The sequence below is a fragment of the Durio zibethinus genome, chromosome 17 (genome assembly GCF_047325235.1).
Source record: "Durio zibethinus cultivar Kanyao isolate XHJ-2024 chromosome 17, ASM4732523v1, whole genome shotgun sequence".
Taxonomy (NCBI): Eukaryota; Viridiplantae; Streptophyta; class Magnoliopsida; order Malvales; family Malvaceae; genus Durio; species Durio zibethinus.
In genome coordinates, this window is record NC_143178.1 from 2,538,428 (window position 1) to 2,562,946 (window position 24,519).

The following is a 24,519-nucleotide window of genomic DNA, read 5'->3' on the forward strand; positions in this document are numbered from 1 at the left end:
ATTTCAATGGGCTTGCTGGGCCCGGAGACCCGATGGCCCGGAGAAAACACTAATTCATGCATTTTCGTTCAATTTGATGGAAATCGTGCATTTTTATTTTGCGGTAAAATTTCTTGGTTTTCGCATGGACCGATGGACAGGTTCTTTGATTATCAGGATGTTTTTGAAACAGATGATGTTATCGTCATCAACAAATTTTTGTAAGAGAAATAAAAAAACAGCATAAAACAGATTGGGAGATCTTTCTTTTTTATTGTTAAAGTCGTTCTTGATTCTTGTTCGGATAATCGAGCAAACAGAAGACAGGTAATCACGGACGTGGGATTTTTTTTTTTTTTTTTGGTTCTTTGAAACAAACTCCATCATGTTTGGGTTCAGCCCATGTTCAAAACAACTCGGTCAGTCGATAACAGAAATCTAACATTGTCTATGGATTTGTCTTAGTCAGTTTTCATCAAATTTGAAAATTTAAATATTCTTATAACATAAAATATTAATAATTTATATATTAGTATTATATTTTTATATAAAAGTTAAATATTATAGTTCATATTAGTTAAAAAATTATAAAATACATATATTTTTGTTTCTGTTAAATTCATTATAATTTTTATTAAAATTTTAAATTATTTTTATATTATATTATTATATCGTAAGATTTAAATTCCTACGTTGAACGTGTTGACTCAATAAGTCTTTTCAACGTTATGTCAGAAATTTGAGCTCATCAAAGTAATTAAGCACTTTGAAAAAATATTATTAATGCATAACTTCATTTTCTAATTAATTAGTTTGGACACACAACCATTTTTTATTTATTTATTACTCATTCCAACAGTTCTAATAGAAAAAAAAATTTTCTCGCCCTTTCAACGTTTTAATTAAAATTGGAGAAAACCTTTGACAGATCTTGATAGGCAAATTTTGAAAAAATATACTAGTAGTTCTATTTTATTAGTATTATCTATATTTTTTTAAGAAAAAAAATTTACCAAAACAAGTCATATATGCTTCGCATTTTATTCCAATCACATTCCGCTTTGAATACTTCCTATAACCTTGGCATAAACCCATAGTCGTTGTAGCCTTGCTACGTCGACATTATTTTTTTTTTTAGGGATGTTAATTTTTTTATTTAATAAAAATTTTAATTTTTTTATTTGAATAAATATGAATATGAAAATGAGTATTATATTATAAATATGATAATGATAATGATAATAAATATTATATTATTGGTATAAAGATGAAGATATATATGATTTTAAATTTTATTAAATACAAAGATAGGGATCGAGACAAACAATGTAACATCCGTTCTATATTCATATTTTATATATATTTAAATATATTTAGTAAATAATTTTTTATTAAATAATATAAATTATTATTTTAAATTAATTAAAATTAATATATTTTTATTGAAAAATATATATTAATATATATTTATAAAAAATTACTTAAATATATAAGATAAAAATAAAAAAAAAGTTAACAAAAAAATTTTTATTTTTATTTTTTTAAACTATGAATATGGAGATTATACATACTCATTAAATACCTATAAAGATGAAAATAAAAATATATTTAAAATATCATTAGGTATAGATAATAAAATAAATATAATATAAAAATTAAAAAATTAGATTAAAATTTTTTTTACCTACTTCATATCCTACCCATTAACATTCTTATTTTCTCCCACTCCTATATCGTTTCTCTCCCCTAATACTTGAAACTTTAAAATTTACTTATTCAACAAACTTGGCCATCATTAGGATGTGCGGTGGGAGGAGTTTAACTCATTGCACCGTACATATTATTTTATTAATTGTATTCTTAAAATTCAATCATAAAATGTAATTATAACGGGGTGAAAATCCACTTTATTGTGCAACAAAAAAATATTTAATTTAAAATCCCATATTTCTTTCAGATAAACAAATCAACTTCTAATAGTCTACATAGCTAGAATTAGATTTTATCATCATAATCAGATTCCATACATTAAAAAAAAATCACAATTTAGAATAACTTTATAATCAAATCTAAATAAAGAGAGAAAGCCTTACCATGTTTTAAAGAAAAATCACAATTACACTAATATGAAAAAAAGGGTAGGTATTAAAAATACTTCTCAGCATTACCATGTTTTAAAGAAAAATAAAAGACAAGAAGTTTTCTCTGATTGACCTTAGAATAATTTGGATGAACAAGGTTATAATTTCCCCAACCTTCTTTGCAATAATCACGACAAGAACTAAAGTACAACAAATTGCAAACTTTTTTTATTTGGGTACAGAGCAAATTGCTATATTATATGCTTTGCCGGTAAAATCGCTTGGAAGAAGCTCTTCAATTTTTTTTTAAGCACAAAATAAATAAGAAAGGAAATTAATTATAAAATTCTACAATGCAAACTTAAAAAATAAGTAGCAGGTAGCTTATGTTAAACTTAAAGAGGTTGAGTATTAACTTCATATTTTGACATTTTAACAATCATATTAACGTAAGAAAGGATTGTGTAGCTAATGGCTCCACCATTTTGCGGGACATGTGAGGGAGGATTCTACTGATACTCGAACCAACTGAGACCAAGTTATATAAAGAAAACATCTCCATCTGATTCTCATCAGCTGTAATTGTTAGAGACAGGAATGTATTTCTTAGGTTAAACATTTCATTTTCATAAATGATCAGCATTTACTTAATTATATATATTAGTAAGCAAATGTTTTTGGCTTAAAATTAAGAATGTAAAATTTTCTTTTTGTCAAGGGAATTCCCTATGCAGGACAGGACATTTTGATACCCTTGGGATTGCTGTGAACTTTGATACTGAAAAAGAAATAAAAAGCAGAAACACCTTCTTTGAAGTATATGTGCAAGCTTTTTTTTATCTTTTGCTATTAAAATGTGCTTAGCATATTATCCAGATGGACTAGGCAAACAACTAGGCATAGGGATGCTTAACCTATCCCTTTCAAGGTTCAAACTCAAGGCCTTGTGAGTATACAGTTGTTTCACATTTGATCTTTGATCATGAAGCAACCTCACTAAACTTCTCTTGGCATTTGACCTAAATGGGCAATTTGATGACAGGAACCCATCCACCAAGTGTAGGTAAGCCTCCAAATCATGACAACATGCCACATCAGCATTCGGCTTTAGATAGGGTGACATCTTAGTGTCGAGCCGTAATTCTGTTCCAACATGAGTGTATGCCAAAGGATTATTATCGTCAAGCATTTTGAACACTCCTGCAAAACTTTTACTTCTTTGTTCTTCTTGTTGATCTTGTTTTTGTTCCGATCCTTCGCCAATGAATACACCCGGAACCCTAGTGATCAAATCTTGATTATTCACAATTCTTAACACTTTAACATTTTTCTCATTAAGTCGCTCGACAAAGCCTTTATTACCAACTCGAGGTCCTCCGAAAGAAAATACTGCGACTGGTGGCACATGAGGTACACGTGAACTTATTTCATCGGCAACTAAAAGAGATAGTGCCGCCCCAAGGCTATGCCCCGTGATTGTAATGCTAAGGGTCTCACCTTTATACATCTCTGTCAACCTTTGCACTTCTTGGACCACTGATTCAGCCAAACTAGGCACGTGTGCACCTGGTGTTTTGAGCAAGCTCAAGAATCCACATTCAACCTTTTGGGTTGGCTCATCTGATTCAGGAATGTTAACCAGTTGGGCTCTGAAATTTTCAGCCCATTCCAGGCATGTAGCGGTTCCCCGTAAAGCAATAACAATATCCCTCCTTCCCATGCGATGAATCTCCCTCCTATCTTCACAAACCGCTACGAACCCGATCCAACTAGACCTTTGCGTCATCCACCCAAGATTGGGAGCCACGTCGTCTACCCATCTCGGTAACCCGACAGACGAGGTGGCGTAAAGACTCTTGGTCACCTTGTAAGACCTATCAGGCAACGCCACGTGCCTTGGTAAGGGAGCCTTGTTGGTTGACATGGACGGGTTGGAATGAAAACCATGGTAAGCTGCTTGAACAAATTCCCCGTATCTAACCACTTCTCGCCTCAGATTTTCATCGAGCGGGTCAAGCAAACCTGACCAATCATCGCAACCATGGTACTCTCTCCAACGAGAACCAAGGTTGTTCCTTGGAGAATATTCAATTGTTTTTGATAAAAGCCTCTGAAGCCCATTTAAATGACGTGGAGACATCTCTTCAGCGGCTTTCATTTCGGGCCAAATCCTGGAAAGATTAAGCCCTTCGAGTAAACCCCTACCTTTGGTTTCGATTGATCCATTACTGGGAGCTTTGACAACTTGTTCCGGGTCGTCTAGGTTTGTCTTCTGGAGGAGCTTTTCGAGGTTGGAAAGGTGTTGCCGAGCCAACTCAGTCGATGATGCTGATGAAACAGGCTTTTGAGAAGATGGCTGGGGTTTCGCTAAAGGGTTTAGAGGTGATTTCTGGCACTTGAAGCTTGCTCGCCTGGTTTGGACGACTTGCAAGTTATGAGCCGGAAGAGTCGAGCTGATGCCGATCTGCATAGAGAGACAGACCAGGAAAAAAGAGAGAGGAGAGAGCAAAGAAAAAGTCAATGAAGAGGAAATATGCTGAAAAGAGAGATCTGAATTGAACAGCAAAGTAAAGAAAAAGTAGGTTTGAAAAGATCAGTTGTAGTATTTATAGACGTACATTTCCAATGAAAACCTACACGTTACATCATAATTACATAAAGAACCTTATTGTCGTACAATGGCAATACTGAAAATATGAGATGTTTTTTGGTTTGTGTTACATGGAAAAGATGGAGAAAGTTTGACCATTTCTGTTAACCCTTGAGCCCTACTGGCTTCAAGAAAAGTCTGCAATCAATGAGAAAGGGAGACAACTTTTTTTTAAAGTTGAATTGACCGAAAGGACCCTTGGATTTGGCCTTCTCTCTATCCTTTGGTTTGGCTTGGTTGTTACGGGTTGACTGTCGGGGGTAAACCAAACCGTGTACGGTTTACAAGTCAATAGAATCATGAAATGTGAACAAGTTTTTTTAATTTTTATTAGTTAAATACCTAGATACAATAAATTCATTTTTATACGTTGAAGGATGGAATTGAAACTTGATTAAATGAATCATTTGAATTAATTTTTGACTTTTGAAATGATTCTATTATTATTTGTAAAAGTTTTGATGTAGTTTATGTTATAGAGATTAATGAATTTTTTTTTAATTCAACAAAAAATGGTTTTTCTTTTTTTTTCTCCTGACAAACTGGAATAAACTATTGCCCCTACAATTCCATACTGATGGATTGCCATTTCCAATGTCCTTGCATGAATGCTTGATATATTTGAAATTGAAACATTCTGGTCTCTTGTTTTTACTTTTGAATTTGTCTTAGATAATTTCAAACCCTACTTACCATTTCTCATTCTTTTTCAAACGTTAAAAAGGTTAGGCTATTTGCCAAACAGATTAACGATCTACGTACCCAGGTGTATGCAGTAAATGGTTAAATTTGGAATGAGCTTTCTTGTTGAAACTTCAATGCAAGAAAACAAATTCCGGTCAAGCAGTTCTCTTCAAGTTTCTGTCTTGCTTTTGGTTTTCAATTCCCAAATATGACTACTTTTTGGATTAATCTCCTTGCATGCCAAAAAAGTTGTTCATGTACAACTCTTTCCTTTTTTGCCTTTCTTTTTTTCAAAGAAGGCAACAGTTTAAAAGTAAGAGAAAAATATTTAAAATTTAAATTTATTAAATGTTATTTTTTTAAAAATAATTGTATAAATTAATTGAATTAAATTTTTAATTTTTTTCAGCTAAACTTTGACATGTAATTAATGATCATACTGGTAATTTGATTAATTGGAAGTTAATTTCAGAAAATGATACACCAAATTAACGTAACCGTTTTTCTGTTATACATATCTGGTGTTTGATTGGTCAATATTGTGATAAAGACAAATCGTACGGGAGTATTATGGTTAGGCAATTTATGTAGGCTGATTCGGTCTGGCTTGGTAGATCATTTGAACTTTCAATGTATTATGAAATGTTTAAAATTATGAAGGTTCATTCTCATTTCCGTTGTGATCACATGTTTAAAAGTCCTCAATTCTGAAACCGTGTTTCGTGCTCTGGTGAGCTTTTTGAAGATAATTTTTCATATTAAATATTTTTATAAAAATTAAGAAAAAAAAAAACTACGTACAAAATTCAATATATATATTTGATGCAACAAGTTGATATTCCCAAAACATTAATTAAAACATGAGTTGTTTCCGAGAGCATATCACCTATATTTTTTATTATAATATTATAATTATTTAATTATAATAAAGAATTATATAAAAATTTATCGTTTCTAAGTATGAGTTTTATATAAAATTTTGATAAATAATTTTAAATTGTAATTTAATTAGTGAAATGTTTCCGTTGTCTTTATATGATGCAATAGAAAATCAGCTAAAGATGCGAAAATAGAAGAGACAAAGGCGCCATTTAGAAATAAATTAATGAATATACAAATGTTATTTTTATTATTTTTTTTATATTTTACATTGAAATCGTGGGTAATTTTTTATTTCGATACAAAAAGGAGAGTGGGTGTAAGAAAACTAATACATAAGCTTGACTAATGATCGAACTTCACCAAACACATGTAAATTATGGATAAAATGCTAAAATTTTAATTCATAATCGTAATTTAATATTTGATAATATCAAATATAATAATAATTGGAGTCCAATCAATCACCGCTAATCCAGTGTCCGGAGGATCACTAGAAAAGTGAAGGTCCTGTTGCTGGTGCAAGATGTTGGTGGCCATTCAATCTGCACTAACAATTTAAAGTTGAAGGTTCAGAAATTTCTCAAATGCTCGACCATGATAAATGATTATCTTTTATTATATAAAATATAATAAAAAATTTATAAAATAACCTCTCTGTAGATGATTATGATAATATACTTTTGGATAATAACATTAAAAATATATTTTTTAAAATTTTTATGACAAAACCAATAGTTGAAGTCAATATCAAAAGATAACAAAATGGAGTATTGCAGTCAGAAAATCAATTTCTATTGCACATGATCATCGTTTTTTTCTATAGTATTATTTTATATTGTTTTATAGCATTTACTAAAGAATAACATTGGTTTTTTTTTTTTTTTTTTTTGGGCATCATCTTCATCCTTGGCACTCAATTTAGGAATTTCATAGACAATATTAAAGGAACGTGGAAAATGAAGGGCGTGAGAATGAAGGGTTGAAACTAAATAAAGTCAGATCGATCGAGGGCAGATCATCATAATCAAAACAGCAAAGAATGATTTTTTTAAGAATTAATTATTATTTGGTGTCACTGCTTTATCACATGTTAGTTAGGGAGTTGAAACCTTTTTGGGGTTTTGTTCTTTTTTCAACCGTGTCATACATTTACAAATAAGAAATATTTGATTCTCCTATACATGAATCAAATGTCACACTAGATATTTTAAACCCATGTTGGAATTATGAATATAATCGAGTCGATATATTATGAAACTTTAATTTAATTTAATTAAAAAATTTAAAAATTAAAATTAAATTCAAGTTTGATCAAAATTTATTTTTTTATATTTCAATTTTATTTGATAATAAATAAATCAAATTGAATTCCTATTTCAAACTCATTTAAAAGGATTGGCCTCCTTTTCTCTTTCTCCACTTGCAACTTGGCAAACATATTAGGCACCGAGGAGGAGTGTTTATCTTTTCATCATTTGCCATGGTTGATATAAAAGCACTATAAAGGTGAATAGTCTAGTGCTTCTCATTATTCCTTTACATTTACTTATTTTCTCCACTAATGAGATTGAAAAAGCAGCACTAAAGAGTTGAAAAACTATACACACATTTTCCATTATGTATCCATCTGGTTTAAAGCGATTTCTCTTTCTAAATTGACATGTTAAAAACGAAATCTAACATCTAATTTTCCGTCTATTATATCTTTAGTTCTAATGTTTGTAATCACTGTAAAATTTGAATGCAAGTGTAGCATATATAATGAGTTTTCAAGCCCTTAAACCCTTTTTTCTTCATAGTTTTTTTTTTTTTTTTTTTTAAAGACTAAAAGCTTAAGAGAATTGAAAAAGAAAAATTTGCAAATTTTTGACGATATTTGAATTTAACTTTTAAACGAAGTGAATGAATAATTTGAGATAAGTTTCAAATTCTTTTAATTTCTTTATTTAAACTCATTAACAAACAATTTTGCTTATACCGTGTATATTAGAGATAAATGCACATGTATATGTCAGGCCATACTTCATAAGTCTTTTGTTTATCTCACACTCCATTTTTCCTACTTTAAATAATTGAAGCACGCATGTCGCGTGAAGCTCCTTATTTATGTTTTCTTTGATTAATTATTCTCTTAATCAGCCAATACGTTTCCCTACACTTAACATTTTTTAATTAATTAATTAAAAAATTAATCCATTTTTATATTGTCTAAGGCATTTTAGTGTTTAAAAGGGCAAAAGAATTTTTTTTCTCCGAAGTATAAGTTATTTGACAAATGAAGATATTCAAATCATTTTGATCAAACTGGAATGTTAAATCGATTTGAAATATTGAAGTCCAACTTAGTTTGATCAATTCATTAGCCTATATATTAGAATATGAGAGTGTTGAGTTGTCATTTACCGGATGAATCGTGAACTTTTAGTTTAGTTCGAATTTACTAGATCAACCTTAATCTTCTTATACTGATCCGGGTCACTTAGACCCAAAATCCCCAATTACAAATGTATAAATAGCCCCATCTAAATACTTCTAATCTTAAAGCATATATTCCACTTTATTTTCTTTTTCACTTTTTTACTCAACATTGATTTAAGTGTTCAAGCACAAACGTCAACAAAACTCTTAACCTTTATCATCGACTGATCTCTCTTCTTTATGTTTTCAGGATTTTACTCATTGCAGACAGTTCGACACAAACAGATATCTTTGATTCTAATAATAAATCTGTTTAAAGTTGATGATGAGAAAAGGCCAAAGGGGGGCCAAAAACCTATATATCATTTTCAACAGAGACCAGATCACTGACCAGCGCGAACAAGGAGACAGATACTGAGGCGGCGTCCTCTAAAAATAAGATTTCAGAAATAGTTAAACGCAGACGAAGCAAAATTAACTCAAACAATTCAGAAAATGACTGCATTTGGATTAAGATATTAGCGAAAATGAGTAATATTGTAAGCATACATGACCCACAGGAGAAGCAGCAGACGAACTTTCTGTATTAACTAAACTTAAATTGTTTGATATAACAAATACATGAATCAGTAGGTATTAGAAAAAGTTAACCAATGTTTTGCATGTCCTTAAGGAAAAAAAAAAAAATCCTTTGGTTATGACTCTTGGTAGGTATTTTGTATTAAATAGTTAGGTTTCTGAAAGTGAAGGGTGTGCTTTAGAAATATGAGCTGACTTTGTTGAATTTTTCGCCCAAATATTCATGCACATCCAAATAATTTAGTTATTTGCTATAAAAATGAAGGATTTTTTTATGATTCAGTCAAAAAAATAATTAAGTAGAGAAGAAAGTTTTTGGTCAACTATAATGAAAGAAATAATTCCAACTGTTCGTGTGCAGACAATGGTGTTTGAGCAGAATAAGTAAACGAAAAGAAAAGAAAATAATAATAAAAAAATGTATTGCTAGTGACGAGGAAACAAAAGGGTTTAAAATATTTGTTCCCAACAGATTACAGACAGCTAGCTGCAGCATTTTGACGAATTGCGAACCAATCCCGTAGAACAACGAGACCATATGTAATGTGTACACATGACTTTGAATAAATCAGCAAAAGCTGGCTCCTAACTTTCTTTTTTTTTTTTTTGGTGTGGTTTTTGCTAGTTTCTTGGTCCTTTGTACCTTAAAAAATGCAATCGTATGAAAAAAGCTTTTAACACTTTTGAAATAGATTAGATTTTAAACCTAAAATCAAATGAAAAAGAAAGTGAAAAAATTAAAAAATTTATTGATTATATTAATAATCATGTGATTTATTGATAAATATTAAAATTTTAATTTAATAATTAAAATTTGATTTTAACAGTTACAAATATAAAAAAATTCATTAACCATTGATTTTTGGACTACACATTGAGAAATATAATTATATATATTTAAATTTCATCTTTGATTAAAAAGGCAAAGAAAGACCATAATAAATAAGAAACCATTTGTAAAATTAAAATTTTTTTTATTTATTTGTGCATTTCACCATGCATGGCATATCTGGTGAAAGTGTTTATGGGCTTTGGGCCTAGTAATTTAAAGTTGGTCTCAAGTTTGATACCATAGCCCAACTCTATCCAAACAGAGAACTCGGTACCTTTTTCAAGCCCAATTTATCAAATGCAATAAAGCATGGAAATCGACAAGGAAAAGACAAAGGGGGAAAAAAAAAGAGTTCGTAATTTTCTCGTTAAAGTTAACAAACTGATTTCCTTTGATTTTTCCTTCCTCCCGCTCGCGGCTCGGCTACGGTTCAGAAACCGCCAATTCCAAGTTTTCTGACAAATTTCCCGATCTGTCGAGACATTCAACTTATCCTGGTAATTTTAGTTTTATCGTCATGGAATATGTATATCCTTTCATCTATTCTTTTGACCTGTTCAAGAAATTTTGACCATTGTTTACGTTCAAATTTTGACATCAACATTATTAATGTTTTACTTCCAACGTTCTCTAGGGTTTGATGGCGGTTTAATTTATCTGTTCTTCTATCGTGAAATTGGGTTACAAATTACTCTTCAAGGATTTCTTTATAAATTCAAGTTTAATTTCAGGAATAAGCCTTTGTGAGATGCGTGTCGAATTAGGGTTTCTGTTATTGGCTTTTAACTTTGTAGAATCTTAATGTTGTCCTTGTCGTGGAATTCATGAATGGTTTGATTGACTAAGATATGCTCATATGCAAGATCTCGGGTTTGTTTGTTTTTATCTATATAAAAAATGGGGATATGATTTTGTTGTTAACTTGCTGCGAATTGTCAACTTTATTATAGAACGAGGAGCTGATATAGACTCTCATTGTAATCCCTAGGAATAAATGTTTTTAGTGCTTGAGGCATGCTAAAGAAATGCTGACATCTCCATTGGGGTAAACCAGCCATGTTAATGAAGGCTTTGTATTAACATCCTTGTCAAATTTGGCGTGGTCTATATTCATCTTTATTATTCTCGTTTGGGATATTTAAATTGAATGTTAATGTTTTGGCTTGTTTGGCTGTTTGACTGATTAAGGTCATAATCTCCATAGATGTTTTGAAAGATTGAGTTGATATCTATCACTGCTCTGCCTTGTGTGGGATGAAAATTATAGTTTGGGTGCATGTTTTTTCTTTCTTTCTTATTGTTGTGATGTAGATTGCAGAATCTTGGGTTGAGGCTGTCATTATTTGGACTGAAGGTCATGTGCCGTCAAAATTCATGCTTACATTTGTCTGCTGAGGAGTCAGATACATCTGTAGAGAATCTCTTACTATATTGCAAGCCTGTTGAGTTGTACAATATTCTTCATCGCCGCGCTTTACACAATGTAATACCTTGCTTTTCTTGCTGAACATGTATCTCTTTCTTTGATCTGTTTTAGACTGGGAAGTCTTCTTTAGATGAGCGTTTCCCATGTCAAACACAACTTACTATTTATGCTATTTGGAAATTCTTGCTCAGATGTTCATTTTTTAGGTCAAATAGATTCTGTAGTTAATCTTTCTGCAATAATCCACATACCTGCATAACCTTAATTTGGTGATTTGAAGAGGTACAATGCCTCATAGCATGGGTGTGGACTGTTTTAGGCCTGATGGGAAAACATTCTCTGTATCAGTCTACTGTCTAATCAAATCTCATTTCTGCCTCAGCCTTCATTTCTTCGAAGATGTCTGAAATACAAAATACAGGCAAGGCGTCGAAGGAGGTATGAACTTCCCTTTTTATATGCGTGCTTAGCTCTCGGAAGTAACACTATGAATTTTATTATGCATTGCTCTCATATGTAACACTATGAATTTTATTAATCTTATTTCCCTGAACTATGGTATTAGCGTATTAATTTTGTCAGTAACCATCTGCTTCATCTGCTTCAATTTGCTCCTTATAGAAAACTTTTAAGTTTATATATATTTAATAATCACAGTACCTGAAAATCCCTCAGAAGAACAGCAAGAAATGATTCTCTAGTACTTTGACGAGAAAGCAAGGATTGTTAATAGGAATTATCTGTTTCTCCTCTCCTCTTTCATGCTTCTGAAAAAATGAAAAGTAGCAATATTCTTTGATGGTTATTTGGTATTTGAATTAAAGTGCCTTATTTGCAATTAAAGTTGTTCAGTTAAAGGGGACACTGAATCTTTGTGGTTTAGGTGAGCTTCTAGATTAGAGTTGGTTCTAAGTTGTAGCATGATGAGTTTGATATAGGGAGTTGGGGAGATTTAGTACTAGAAGAATTGTCTTTAAGACAGATGTCCTGAGACAGTTTCAAAATCCTAGAACTCTACAGATTTTTAATCATGGCCCCGGATTTTTTGAAGCCATACATATTACCAGCAGTGGGAATAAAGACTAGACATTATTATTACAAAATACTAACTAAAGTGGAAAGTGATTGCTCTAGTGCTGGTGTATTGCTCCATTGATTTTCTACTTTATGTTTACAGCTACTAACCTTTTTTCTAGCAAAGAGGAAAGAAAATTTATTGATTTCTAACAATTATGTGGTTTATTTATTGCTTATTATGTTGTTAACATACCTAGGATCTGTTTGTGTAGGTTGAGGGCTGGAATTGTAATTTTCAACTATAAGGATTATGGCAATATGCTGCAAAAGACTGAAGGTATCATGAATTTCTTTATTTTGATTGAATTTTGCATTATACATCTTATTTACTTAACCTTTAAAAGCTAAAATTGATTCTCTGAGCTCTAATTCCTATGTTCTCTTTTAATCTTTTTAACTTGCAGTAACTGAAGATTTCTCTTGTCCATTTTGCTTGATGCAATGTGCAAGTTTTAAGGTAGATGGTCATCTGTTGTCTTTGCTTATCTTGGGTGCTTCATTCATTATTTTGATGGGCTAAGTCACATTATATCAAATTTCAATTTATCTAAGAGAAAACAACCGAAGGGGGTGTTAATTTAAATTTCCTTGCACATGATAAAATAAACTCATTGTCACATAAATTAGCATGCTTTTCATCTTGTATGAATCTTTTTCCAAGATATTGCAATTTGTTGGATTCAGGCATTGTTCTGATTCTTTTGCATTAGAGACTTACTTTCCCTAGTTGAGGTATTCTCCTGATGGTTTCAGCCCTTTGTTTTTATTAGACATAGATAACTAGTTCTATTTTATGGAACAAAAAGCTTGTTTGACACTCGGCCATCCTACATTTTCATTGACAGGGTCTGCGTTATCACTTGTGCTCATCCCATGACTTATTCAACTTTGACTTCTGGGTTGGTAGCTGAAATTGTAAAGTCACTTGCCATTCAATTGAGATTTTCCAGACCATTTAAAAGACATTTATGTTGTAGGTAACAGAGGAGTATCAAGCTGTGAATGTCTCAGTGAAAATTGATTCATTAATATCTGAGGTAAAAATATCTCTTCCCATCCTAAATATATTTTAGTATGTTTCCTATCTTCTGTGTTCCTTCAAGATTCATGTGGAAGCTTAGAATAGAATGCAATAAACAACCTGCTCCATTCAAAGATGGTAGGAAATATTTGTAATGTTAGACATCATGGCATGAGCACAAGTGATGGCTGTTGGTTTGGGGTGGAATGTTGTTCATAATTAACACGGTTGAAAAATGAAATAAAGTGTGTATCATCATTACATTTTGTGCCTTTTTTAAGTTAAAGAAACGAATTTGTGACTAAGCTTGTAGGTTTTTCTATCAAAAAGCATGAATGACTTCTTCTCGAACATTAATATCCTGCCAAAATATTCTTGTTACAGACTGTGGCAAGTGGAGTAGACCCACGAGTAGAAACTTTCAGCTTCTGGTAGGATATCTTTATTTGGGTACATCTTGTTGCTTTCAACTGCTATCAAATTGACATGCTGTTAATAAATACTGATGGTTGAATGGTAAAATGAATTGCATGTGCAGCTCAAAACCTCAAAGACGTAGGCCTACAAACCCTCTTCAGAGTGAGAAGAATGTCAATGTACAATTTTTGGAGTTGGACTCGCCCAAAATGGCCTGTAAAAGTGGGCAAAATGGATTTCTGGAGAATCATGATGGTAAATTTTCCTGTAATGCATGTCATAACATTTTATCTACCTTTACGCATAATGCCTCAGTCTTAGATAGTCTCTTATATCATGTGAATGCTTTACGTCTTGAACTCATTTTGTAACTTATAGGTAAATAATACTAGAAGAATGACTCAATATTTACCTTCTTTAATATGCCTTTTGAACTCTGTGAAGGTGAGAGGGCTTCCAAGTCAATTCCTATTGGGAAAGATCTGCAGAATGGATGGCATGGTGTGGAAAACTATGTGTCTGATTATACTAGTACAACAGAGTGTCTTGCACAGGTTGCAACTAGTTGCGATGGTCCAGGAGTTTCAATTGCAATGGCTCATTCTCCTGTGGACCCTGACTGTATTAAATCATTATCTGGAAGTGATACAGTTGTTCCTCCTGCGAAAACAAGGAAAATAGTGGCAGATCGATCTGAACCTAGGAAGTATGTTCTCCAAGGCAATGATTTTCCCCATTTGTTTTGGCCTTCTCTTTTATATTCTTTCTCTCCTGTTTATCACATTGCTATGCATGCTTTTCGCCCTTCTTTTTTTTTCTTAGGTTTTGTTTGCTAATAACAATTGTTATCTTTTCAAAATCTTCTAAGTTTAGGCATGCTAATATTTTTATTTTTTACTTCTAAAATGTTGTTCTCTCACAGCCGCATGCTCCTGCTGAAACGCCAATTCTTTCATTCACACCGAGTTCAGGTGATTAATTTTAGCTATCTACTTGGGTTAATTATGCTATTAGTCTTTTCATGAACATTCATGTCATGATATCTCCATTTAACACGGAGTCAGTTCCATCCATATGAATATGAATGGAAGTAACGCCAAGTCACTCGGCATGCAGTAGAATTGAGAAACAAATCTGCTTTAACTTTTGGTCTCATCTTGGGTTCAGATGTCATCAGATCTCCATTAAAACCAAACTATTCCCAGGAATGCATGTAAAATGATACCAATTCATATTTCATTTGTTAATTTTCTGTTTTTATTTGATGTGACACTTTGGTCAGGGTGATTTTACTCTTTATGCTTGAATTTTCCGTGGAAAATCTTTGCTTGGGTTCTTGTGCTTCAAATTTTTTTTATTGCATGTTCAGATAGGCAAAGTATGATTAATAGGTTTCCACCTTGAGCTGTTTATCATTCTTATGATTTTTCTGTTTATAATATTGTTTCTCCTATGCACTGACATTTCTCTTAGTTCTAATTGAAGCCAATGGCAATCGACCAAGTAATGTCAGATAGAGACAGTGAAGACGAAGTTGATGATGACAGTGCTGATCTTGAAGACCGCAGGGTATAGTTTACAATTTTGCATCTAAAAAGTTTTATCTGGATTCTTGGTTAATGTCATTATAAATTCAACCATTCGAATCATGATAAGGAAGTAACTCCAAGTCAGTTTGCATGCAGTAAATTGAGAGGCAAATCCGCTCTAACTATTAATAGTTTCTTCACTAGGACATTTGAAAATGATTGTGAAAAATTGAATCAGTGGTCAATGGTGGAAGATTCATAATCCAGTAATTGAACTGACAAGAAGAACTGTGTTTTAGCATTCTGAGAGCCAACGTGTGGAATTAAAAATAAAAAAACGTATTTAAATCACTTGATTTTGGTTGGAGCCGGGGTAATTGGTGAACAAGCAAGCATTTACTATTTGGGTTTGTAAATCATCAGTTGTCAGAAGAAAGTAAGTCATTAAATAAATAGTGATCTGTTGGGGTTAGATAATCAATTCTCTTCATTTGTCTCAACTCGTAGTAGTTTGCTTAGTGTTTGCTTATATTATACGAGCATTTCTTTGTTCATCTCTGTAAATGTAAGTATAAAACAACAGTAACCAGAGTAATTATGAGAAGATGGGCTTGTTTATCTACTGTTGGCTTGATTGAGTTTCATCAGATTTTCTAGAAAGGTGAGAAATTTTGGTTTAGAATGGAGTGTGTTATGTTTGATTGGGCTTCAACTTAGTCATGCTAGGGTCCTGGCCCTTATTGCATCTTTGATAAGATGTTCTGATTATTCTACTTTTGAGAAGTGAGAGGCTAACATAAAACCAATATGTGACAGATGCTTGATGATTTTGTGGATGTTAGCAAAGATGAGAAGCAGCTTATGCATCTTTGGAACTCATTTGTTAGAAAGCAAAGGTGGTCTGTGCTTAACACTTCAAGCTTTCTTTCCTTTTCTTCTTGCCATTTGAATTCATGATTATCATTTACGTTTTTTCCCCTTTCACTATTCTAATTGTGGTATGTCAAGAAGTTATAAGAAGATTCTACTACTTGAGGCAGCACCAATTAATACTGGTTCCTTGTGGTCTTGTTTTGTGATAAAAACTCTCTTGATTCATTTGACAGGGTTCTGGCTGATGGTCACGTTTCATGGGCTTGCGAGGCTTTCTCTAAACTCCATGGGGCAGACTTGGTCCAATCAGCTGCTCTCTTTTGGTAATGTTCTAGAAGAATTTTTGCCCATTTCTATATAAGTTAATATCTTTTGACTGCTGAAGTTGTATTTCTCCGGCCTACACCAATACCAATAGCATTGAGTAATGTACTTTGAGTTGACCATTCATTAACAGATAGAGGTGATAAAAAACTGTAAACAGTCCATTCCCAACCAGGATATAATTAACAGGTAATCGAAAGATTAACTAATTTATATAGGGTATGGATAGGAATCCGTTTTGTGCCCTTTATAAACAATATATCATCCAAATCTCCTTCCAGAATACTGCAAGTTTAATAGTAGTAAAAGGTAGTAAGACTGTGTTTGTAATGTATTCTCTAATTTAAAATAATTGCAAATCGTTGTCATCTTTGATATCTATATTAGAAATGTCACACATTTTCCGGTTCAGGTGTTGGAGGTTGTTCATGATCAAACTTTGGAATCATGGTCTTCTTGATGCTTGCGCTATGAACAACTGTAGCATGATTCTTCAAAGATGCCAAAACGAGGGATTGGATGTTATGAAAAGCTAAAACATCATGTACGCAACTTCAGCATTAGGGTTTAGAGATAAAGATTGTGCCCCATTCATTCCTTTTCCATTTTTTCTGTTACAATTTTCTTTTATTTGGCTGGAACCGGTTCTCGTATATTCTTTTTCAAGGTAGCTAAATGCTTCCTTCTCATTGTTGTAACAGCAAATACGATACTCATGCTGGCTCTAGCTTCAATCTTTTTGAGATAAAGAACTGTCAATTGATTTCAGTTTCATTTTTCTTGCTTTGATTATGTTGCCAACCATACAGTTTTAGTGGCTGAAACTAATAATGATCAAATTAGAATTATAAAGACATACATTAAAGTTTCGATGCTTTAAATTGAGTAGATTTAAAATTAAATATATGTAATGTAAGTTTATGTTGTAGTATAATTAAGTTGAATAATGAGACGGTATTAAAGAGTAGTTATTTTTAATATATGGGATCAAGTAGTCAAAGAGATACTAAAATAAAAAAAAGATGTAAATTATAAGATTTAAGCATGACGATGGAAGTGACAAAATGTATCAAATATAATGGAGGTGACGAAGTGTATCAAATATATTATGTGATCGTAACATGTTTTTAAAATTAAAGGTAAATTTTTATAAAGTAAATAGTATGGTTTGCATTGTTATATGAAATTAAGTGTTGGATTGTAAAGAAATAATATTAAAAGAAAATAAACATAGTTGAGATAAAAATACTTAAATGGATATGTAGGAAAATTAGAAGCGACAAAATCAGAAATTAAAATGTTCAAAAAAAATTAGGAGTAATTTGAATTGAGTAAAAAACGAGGCTGTTTGAAATGTTTTGACTATGTAAAACGTATAATATATATGCACCAGTTAGGAGATACGAGTTTTTAGATTTAAGAAAAAATAAAATTTTTAGAGACAAACTACGAAATATATGTATGTAAATAATGCATGCAAATAATAAAAATTAATATGAAAGTCAATGAAGTAAATGAAAATGTTGTTATAGATAATAATGAATGGTGTAAGAAGATTAAAAATTATAATTTAATATGATTCTTTTTTGATCTTTCATATAATCAATCCCAGGGTTATAAGATATGAAACTTAGTTTGTTGTTATTGTTATTGATATTGTTGTATATGTTTGTTCCTTCTTCACTGTCTATGTTTACTAATCGCATGCTTATTCATTCTTTCTGTTAGCCTTTTTCCTTCCCTTGGCAGGTTTGATGGGGGTCATTTAAATTAGTAACTATTAATCTTTTTTTGATTTTTTTATTATTTTAAAGCACTGACTTAATTATTTCCATATATTAAGTTGGAATTATTTTCCAACTTTCAAGATGTTGTCTCTTCAGTCTGTCTCTTTCTTTGACACTTTCTTGGTTTAACTTGAATTTGTTTATAAGCCCTTTTATATAAAAAAATTTGACTAATCAAAACCAGACATGATTAAATTCGGATAAAGAGAGAAAAAAAAAATAAAACAATTCGATTTATTCATAAAACATGACAGAAATCCATAAAGAAATAAAGGGGGAAAAGGCCACAATTTCAAACCAACAAAATCCTGTGTATAACATGACTGTGAAAGATTTTCAACCTTGATAAATTATTTTCCAAGTTGTCAACGAGCAAGATAATCCTCTTCCTCCTAGAAACTATGTTGAAACAAGCATTGTGGTTCTGATTTAGAAAATCCCATTGGTTGCTGAAGGACCAATGTTCAAGTCAGGAAGCATCGCCAAGTTTTTATGTAGTTTTACTACTGCACTGGGGAACATCACCGTATTGTACTGGCACAGCTCCTTCCTCAACCGCACCTCCTCGATGCGGGCGAAGAAATACTTCCTAATCCATATATCAACAAGTTGATCGACTGATGGAATCACCAGCTTCTCAACTTCTAGATCACGAAGAGCCTGAATATCAAGTGTATTATCAGCAGCATTTCAATTGATTAGCACATTAGACTCGAGCAGTGATGTGATGAAGTCGTTCAATTTAGTTAAATATCTATGCTTACAGATTCAACACAATTTAACAGGATGCGAGCCATCCCTTGACGACTGTATTTCCCACAGGTTCCGATGAAGGGCATCTCAGCTAGCTTTTCTCCATGTACCCTGGAAACCGGCAGATAAATGAAATGGCATGTTAGAAGCACATTTACATGCTACTAGAATTAGACATATCTATATAGATTTCTTTGAATGAGAATCGAGAAAAACACCTTATTGATGCAACACAGATGATTTCGTCACTCTTTTCCAGGACAGCAGTGTAAAAGCCACTATAATTAATACGGGTCAAATCGGACCTGAAAATGAGAGAAATTATGTTGGTACTTGGTAGTCAGCAGTACTGTATTGCCATGGTTTGAGAACTTTTTTAAGGAGTTTCAGAAAAGGTTTCGAATTTATTACCCTCGATTGTAGACAATACATTGTGTAATATTGGCTCTTGTATGGAGATCTATGGTTGACAAGAAACATTCGTTCATTATCAAGCACGCCAGAGCAATCTTGGAGTTGATTTGTACGTTGTTGTACTCGTAGGAACCAAATGGCTGCTCTGCCCGTTGGAGTAGAGTCCATGAAAGGCCATCTTGGAGATTATTTTTAACTCCAAGCATACCCTGTAACCCTTCATATATCTTTTGTAAACTTCAAGTTAATTGTTTTTTTCCAATATCATCACCTCTAAAAATGATGGTATAATTCCGACAAAAGCATGAGGGAAAATGGATAACTTTTTAATTGAGGATAAATACCTTTCTGCAACTGCTTCCACAGAACAATGAGGTAGGAGAATTCATCAGGTCCAAATTTTCTCCTCCACACTTGCTATGGTCTGTAAATTGGTTTCAAGTTATGAAGCAGAAATAGTTATAGACCAGTAGTGTGACTTAAACAATATTAAGTAATACATACTGTTTTTCACACTGAGCACATTTCTTTAAAAGGTTATCCCCACTGGCACAGTATTTGCAGACACAATATGGACACAGCCAATCACCTTGAGGAATGTTCTGCAGCCCCAATTCCAAAAATATAGATGAATTAATTACAAGCATTAAATGAAATGCCAAAGTATATAGAGAAAATTGTGATCATAATTATTACCTCCATGAAAATGCAATTGGGATGAAATGTTGAGTGGCATCTTTCACAGCAAATCAAATCCCCTCCATCGGCACAAATCATACAAGCATCATCATTTTTGTCATCAGTTGTTGCTTCAGGCTGTATGTTGTTGTATGTACGTTTTTCTTCTTCCTCCCTACAATCCAATGCTTCTATTTGGCAGCCAAACAAGGAAAGCCGTGACACTGCTAAAACTATATGCTTATAGGGCTTTCTTGTTTTAAACCCGGAATAAATTTCAAACTCTCCTACTGTAATCTGACAAGAACAACAGCTACATAAAATGCCCTCCCTACTGACTTTGCCTTCTCCCATTTTATTTCGAGACCCTGGCTGAATGTAGCAGACGATTTCATTTTCTTCAACTATACCTAAGTTTATCAACCAAGACAACACTGTTTTCTTGGTTATTGTTTCTTCAAGAAATTGTGAAAAATTCATTCTTTTCCTCCTCCCCTTTCTATGTCTGTCTATGATGCCCTGTCTATCTTCTTCCCCATTAGCCCTTGCCTTTGGGGGGCGCCGTGGCCGATTTCTCTCCATGGTCCCAGTTGTATTCCTGCTAGAACTTGCACCCAAGAATATGCTATTTGGATACCAGCACTCCACTGCAGTGCTTCAGATGGTCTAACATTGATCCGGTTTGGTTTTGCTATTTGGATACCAGTATCCCGCTTCAATGCTTCCGATGGTCGAACATTGTTCTGGTTTGGATGTGCTATTTGGATACCAGCACTCCACCGCATTGCTTCGGATAGTCTAACATTGTTCTGGTTTGGATTAGGCCTAGGCGGTGGCCTCCCAAAGTCAGGGTCAGAATCAGTGGTTTCATCATGGCTCTCATTATCCGAACCACTTGAGCCCAAATAAGTACCCCTGGTATTCATTAAGTTCCTGTCCCTCAAATTATAAGTCATGATCTTCCAAAACGTTCAAATTAACTTGTTTGATCTGTATCTGAAATGAAGAAAACTTGACTGAAAACAGCAACCATATATACGAGAACAAAAACCTGGTTAATTGCATGCAAATAATGTATCAAATTCAAGTTTGTCCCATATTATAATGCTTCATTTGTTTCCATTCCAAACTTATAGTTTTCTTAATCATATATATATGTTTTTTGATCCTATGTTTGGAGATTTCGAAACAAGGACAAGTACTTGAATTTTGTTATCTTCATTGATCATATTTAATAAGAAAAGAACTAGCAAAACCAATTTTTTTTTTTACGTAAATTTTCACGTTTTATTTCCAAAAGGAAAATTTACCAAATCCATCTAATTGATTGAACTGATGTAAAAGAATATTATTTCAGGTCATCATTTTTTTTTTGTACAATTATGACATAAGTTTTTGATTTGGTAGTATTAAATCTATGCAGACGGGAAAGACAAACACCGATAAAACACGAACATTTAATGAATGTATTAGAATTATATATATATATATATATATATGAGGATGGATTAATTTACATCAATATAAACTTAAAAAGTTTGTTTTTGTAATCATTAATTTAAAAAAATCTAAGAGATGAAAGAGATAAATGAAAAAAAAATTATTTTAATTTCATCCTTTAGATATATTAAAATTAACGGTTAAAAAAATTATAGAACTTTTTAATGTAAGTTGATTCTTATCATAAATATATATATATATATATATATTTATATATACATATAAGTAGGAATTCACTTGTACTAGTATAATCCTTATACTTTTTTTGAACTATTGAATCAAAATTATTTAATTTAAAAATATTATTTTGATTCAATTGAGTTATAGATTTAATTTTAATCTAAAAATTTAAAAAAGTATAAGAATTACATTAATGTAAGAGGAGGGATCCACTTACACTAATATAAAAGTTACACTTTTTTTTTGTACCTTTAAATCAAAATGATTAAATATATGTCTTAAGAATTTAATTTTAATCTAAAAGTAAAAAAAAAAACGTAACTCTTAAGCTAATACAAATAAATTCTTACTCATATATATATTTAATTTTAATCTAAAAGTTAAAACAAAATATAACTCTTACACTAACACAAATAAATTCTTACTCATATATATATATATAATTTTGATCTAAAAGTACAAAAAGAAAATGTAACTCTTTCACTAATACAAATAAATTCTTATTCATATATATATATATATATATATATATGTTGAAGTTTTATTAGAGAGAGAACCAATGAAAAACACTCCATGCTCAAAATTAATGTAAAGAACTTCAATATTAGAAATAGCAAAACATACAAAAAAAGAATATAGAACATAATAAGGATTAAGTAATTAATAACTGTTTTAAAGTATAATCAAACAAATATAAGCACTTTTTTCCTTTTAATTTTTTTTTTAAGACTTGGAACACCAACCATTAGTAGATCTATTCAATTTTGCTAATACACATTTAAAAACATTACTTATAAAGACCATAAACCCGTCAACATGGGAGTTAAACATAAGTAATAATAAATTTTATTTTAATTGCAAAAGCAAAAGGTTGAGTATACTTTTTTTTTTTTTTTGAAATGACTCATTGCGATTTAGGTTTTAAAATGCACGCGATTCTCTTTTGATGTCGATATTTGTTGATTAAGATAAATGATTTGTAACTTCTTTGAACACCTTAAAATACATCTGCAACTTCTTCAAACACTTTAATATACAATTGAAATTCATCAAAAACCAAAATAGTTCAAAGTGAATGTCAATTAAATTTGATAAAAATGATAAAATTGGTATATATTCAAATATTCCGAAGGTATGTTACCTTAATGAGAAAAAATGATTTAAGATTTGAAAAATTATCACTTGTAAGCTAAAAATTTGTAGTCGCTCGGTTAGTGAAAGGCAACACAAGATAATAATATTACACTACATGCAATTATATATTGCAAAGTATTTCATTTTGTGAAATGATCAATGCCATAATATATAGATCCGTAAATCTATAGCTACACTTAGCAAATGGAGTCGCTATCAATCTTTTTTTACTAAGTGTGATTGACCACCTAAAGAATCTATCATCTTAAGAAACTTTTAAGCTTGATTAAGGGTCCTTAAAAGAATAGGTTCGGGTCTACAAATCAAAACATAATTCAAAAGTTCGATTACATATGAAAAAAGTTATAGCACATTCACATGTCCATCCTTAGGATGGTAAGATTTTATTTTAAATTTATCTTAAGATCTTGACTCTAATGGTTTTAATTTTTGTGTTAAAATATTAGAAATAATTCTTTAGACTATCCACCAATCTAGTAGAATTATTAAAAATATTTTTTTACCTCAAAAGTATTCAAGGATCCCATTTGTTTCTTTAAAGAGGCTCTATCATCAGAAAAAAAAGGTTTAATTATTTTTATTTTTTTATTAAAAATATATCTAATTATTCCACCATTTGAGTCAAATTTAAAAGTATATTTTTTTGAATTTTTAAATTTTTCACCATTTGGGCCTATTTAGAAATTCTTTTTATTTCTCTTTTTTTTTTGGGAAAGAAAATAATATGACAATTATTCTTCTTGAAATTTCATTTAAATTCTTTCACTATTTGGGATAAATTAAAGAAAATTTTCACCTAGAGATTTCTTAAAAATTTTACGATTTGAAAAGTTCTAAAAGTCACATCATTAGATAATCATAAAATATTTTCAACCAAAATTTTTTATTTTTTTGGTTTTTTTATTGAGAATAAACATTAATTATTGTTGTTGAAACTTTATCTAAATTATTCCACCATTTGGAATAAATTTAGATAAAATTTCTCACCTAAAAATTTATAAAAATCTACCATTTGAAATTTTCATAAATTTTATCATTGGATAATTATTAGTTATTCTCAAAATTTTATTTTATTAAGTTTTACATTTTTTATTTTTTTTTAAATTTAATCACACAAAAATACTATGAAAATAAATAAAATAAATTAATAAAAAAATAATAAAAAATATCAAACAGGAAAATGGTTCAGCTCAGTCGATAAAAGGCTCAACTTGATTGCAGGGAGAAAAGATGGAATGGCTTAAAAAATGGCTCGGCTTGGCTTGGCTTAAGACAAAGAC

At 31.3% G+C, this 24,519-nt stretch overlaps 3 protein-coding genes across 12 annotated transcripts; 1 reads left to right on the top strand and 2 right to left on the bottom strand.

Annotated features, from left to right (window-relative positions):
* Nucleotides 1–2,867: 2,867 nt before the first annotated feature.
* Nucleotides 2,868–4,639, bottom strand: LOC111286550 (phospholipase A1-Ibeta2, chloroplastic-like). The gene has a single exon (XM_022876572.2). It carries the CDS (start codon nt 4,528–4,530, stop codon nt 2,929–2,931), a length of 1,602 nt encoding a protein of 533 aa, XP_022732307.1. The 5' UTR covers nt 4,531–4,639; the 3' UTR covers nt 2,868–2,928.
* A 5,788-nt stretch (nt 4,640–10,427) lies between these two features.
* Nucleotides 10,428–17,546, top strand: LOC111276855 (polycomb group protein VERNALIZATION 2-like). Of its 10 annotated transcripts, none has more exons than XM_022862765.2 (15): nt 10,428–10,602; nt 11,417–11,588; nt 11,914–11,969; nt 12,821–12,885; nt 13,013–13,065; nt 13,454–13,507; nt 13,586–13,645; nt 14,014–14,060; nt 14,168–14,301; nt 14,491–14,752; nt 14,969–15,017; nt 15,532–15,615; nt 16,392–16,474; nt 16,682–16,771; nt 17,185–17,546. In XM_022862765.2, exons 2-15 carry the CDS (start codon nt 11,463–11,465, stop codon nt 17,306–17,308), a joined length of 1,287 nt encoding a protein of 428 aa, XP_022718500.2. In that variant the 5' UTR covers nt 10,428–10,602; nt 11,417–11,462; the 3' UTR covers nt 17,309–17,546. The 10 variants fall into 10 exon arrangements, with proteins under 10 accessions (XP_022718500.2, XP_022718509.2, XP_022718528.2 ...); XM_022862774.2 differs by having other exon boundaries at nt 11,424–11,588; XM_022862780.2 differs by having other exon boundaries at nt 10,429–10,602; nt 16,392–16,471.
* Nucleotides 17,547–19,959: 2,413 nt separating this feature from the next.
* LOC149513960 (increased DNA methylation 1-like) lies at nt 19,960–21,385 on the bottom strand. Its single transcript, XM_089745788.1, has one exon. The coding sequence runs from the start codon at nt 20,984–20,986 to the stop codon at nt 20,360–20,362; it is 627 nt and encodes a 208-aa protein (XP_089601914.1). The 5' UTR covers nt 20,987–21,385; the 3' UTR covers nt 19,960–20,359.
* Nucleotides 21,386–24,519: the final 3,134 nt, after the last annotated feature.

Excerpts from the sequence above, each read along its gene's own strand:
- LOC111286550 (XM_022876572.2), bottom strand. The coding sequence starts at position 4,530 with ATGCAGATCGGCATCAGCTCGACTCTTCCGGCTCATAACTTGCAAGTC.
- LOC149513960 (XM_089745788.1), bottom strand. The coding sequence starts at position 20,986 with ATGGAGAGAAATCGGCCACGGCGCCCCCCAAAGGCAAGGGCTAATGGG.
- LOC111276855 (XM_022862765.2), top strand. The coding sequence starts at position 11,463 with ATGTGCCGTCAAAATTCATGCTTACATTTGTCTGCTGAGGAGTCAGAT. Across the intron at positions 13,066-13,453 it reads TGCAATGTGCAAGTTTTAAG|GGTCTGCGTTATCACTTGTG; the intron begins GTAGATGGTCAT and ends TTTCATTGACAG. Across the intron at positions 14,302-14,490 it reads ATTTCTGGAGAATCATGATG|GTGAGAGGGCTTCCAAGTCA; the intron begins GTAAATTTTCCT and ends AACTCTGTGAAG.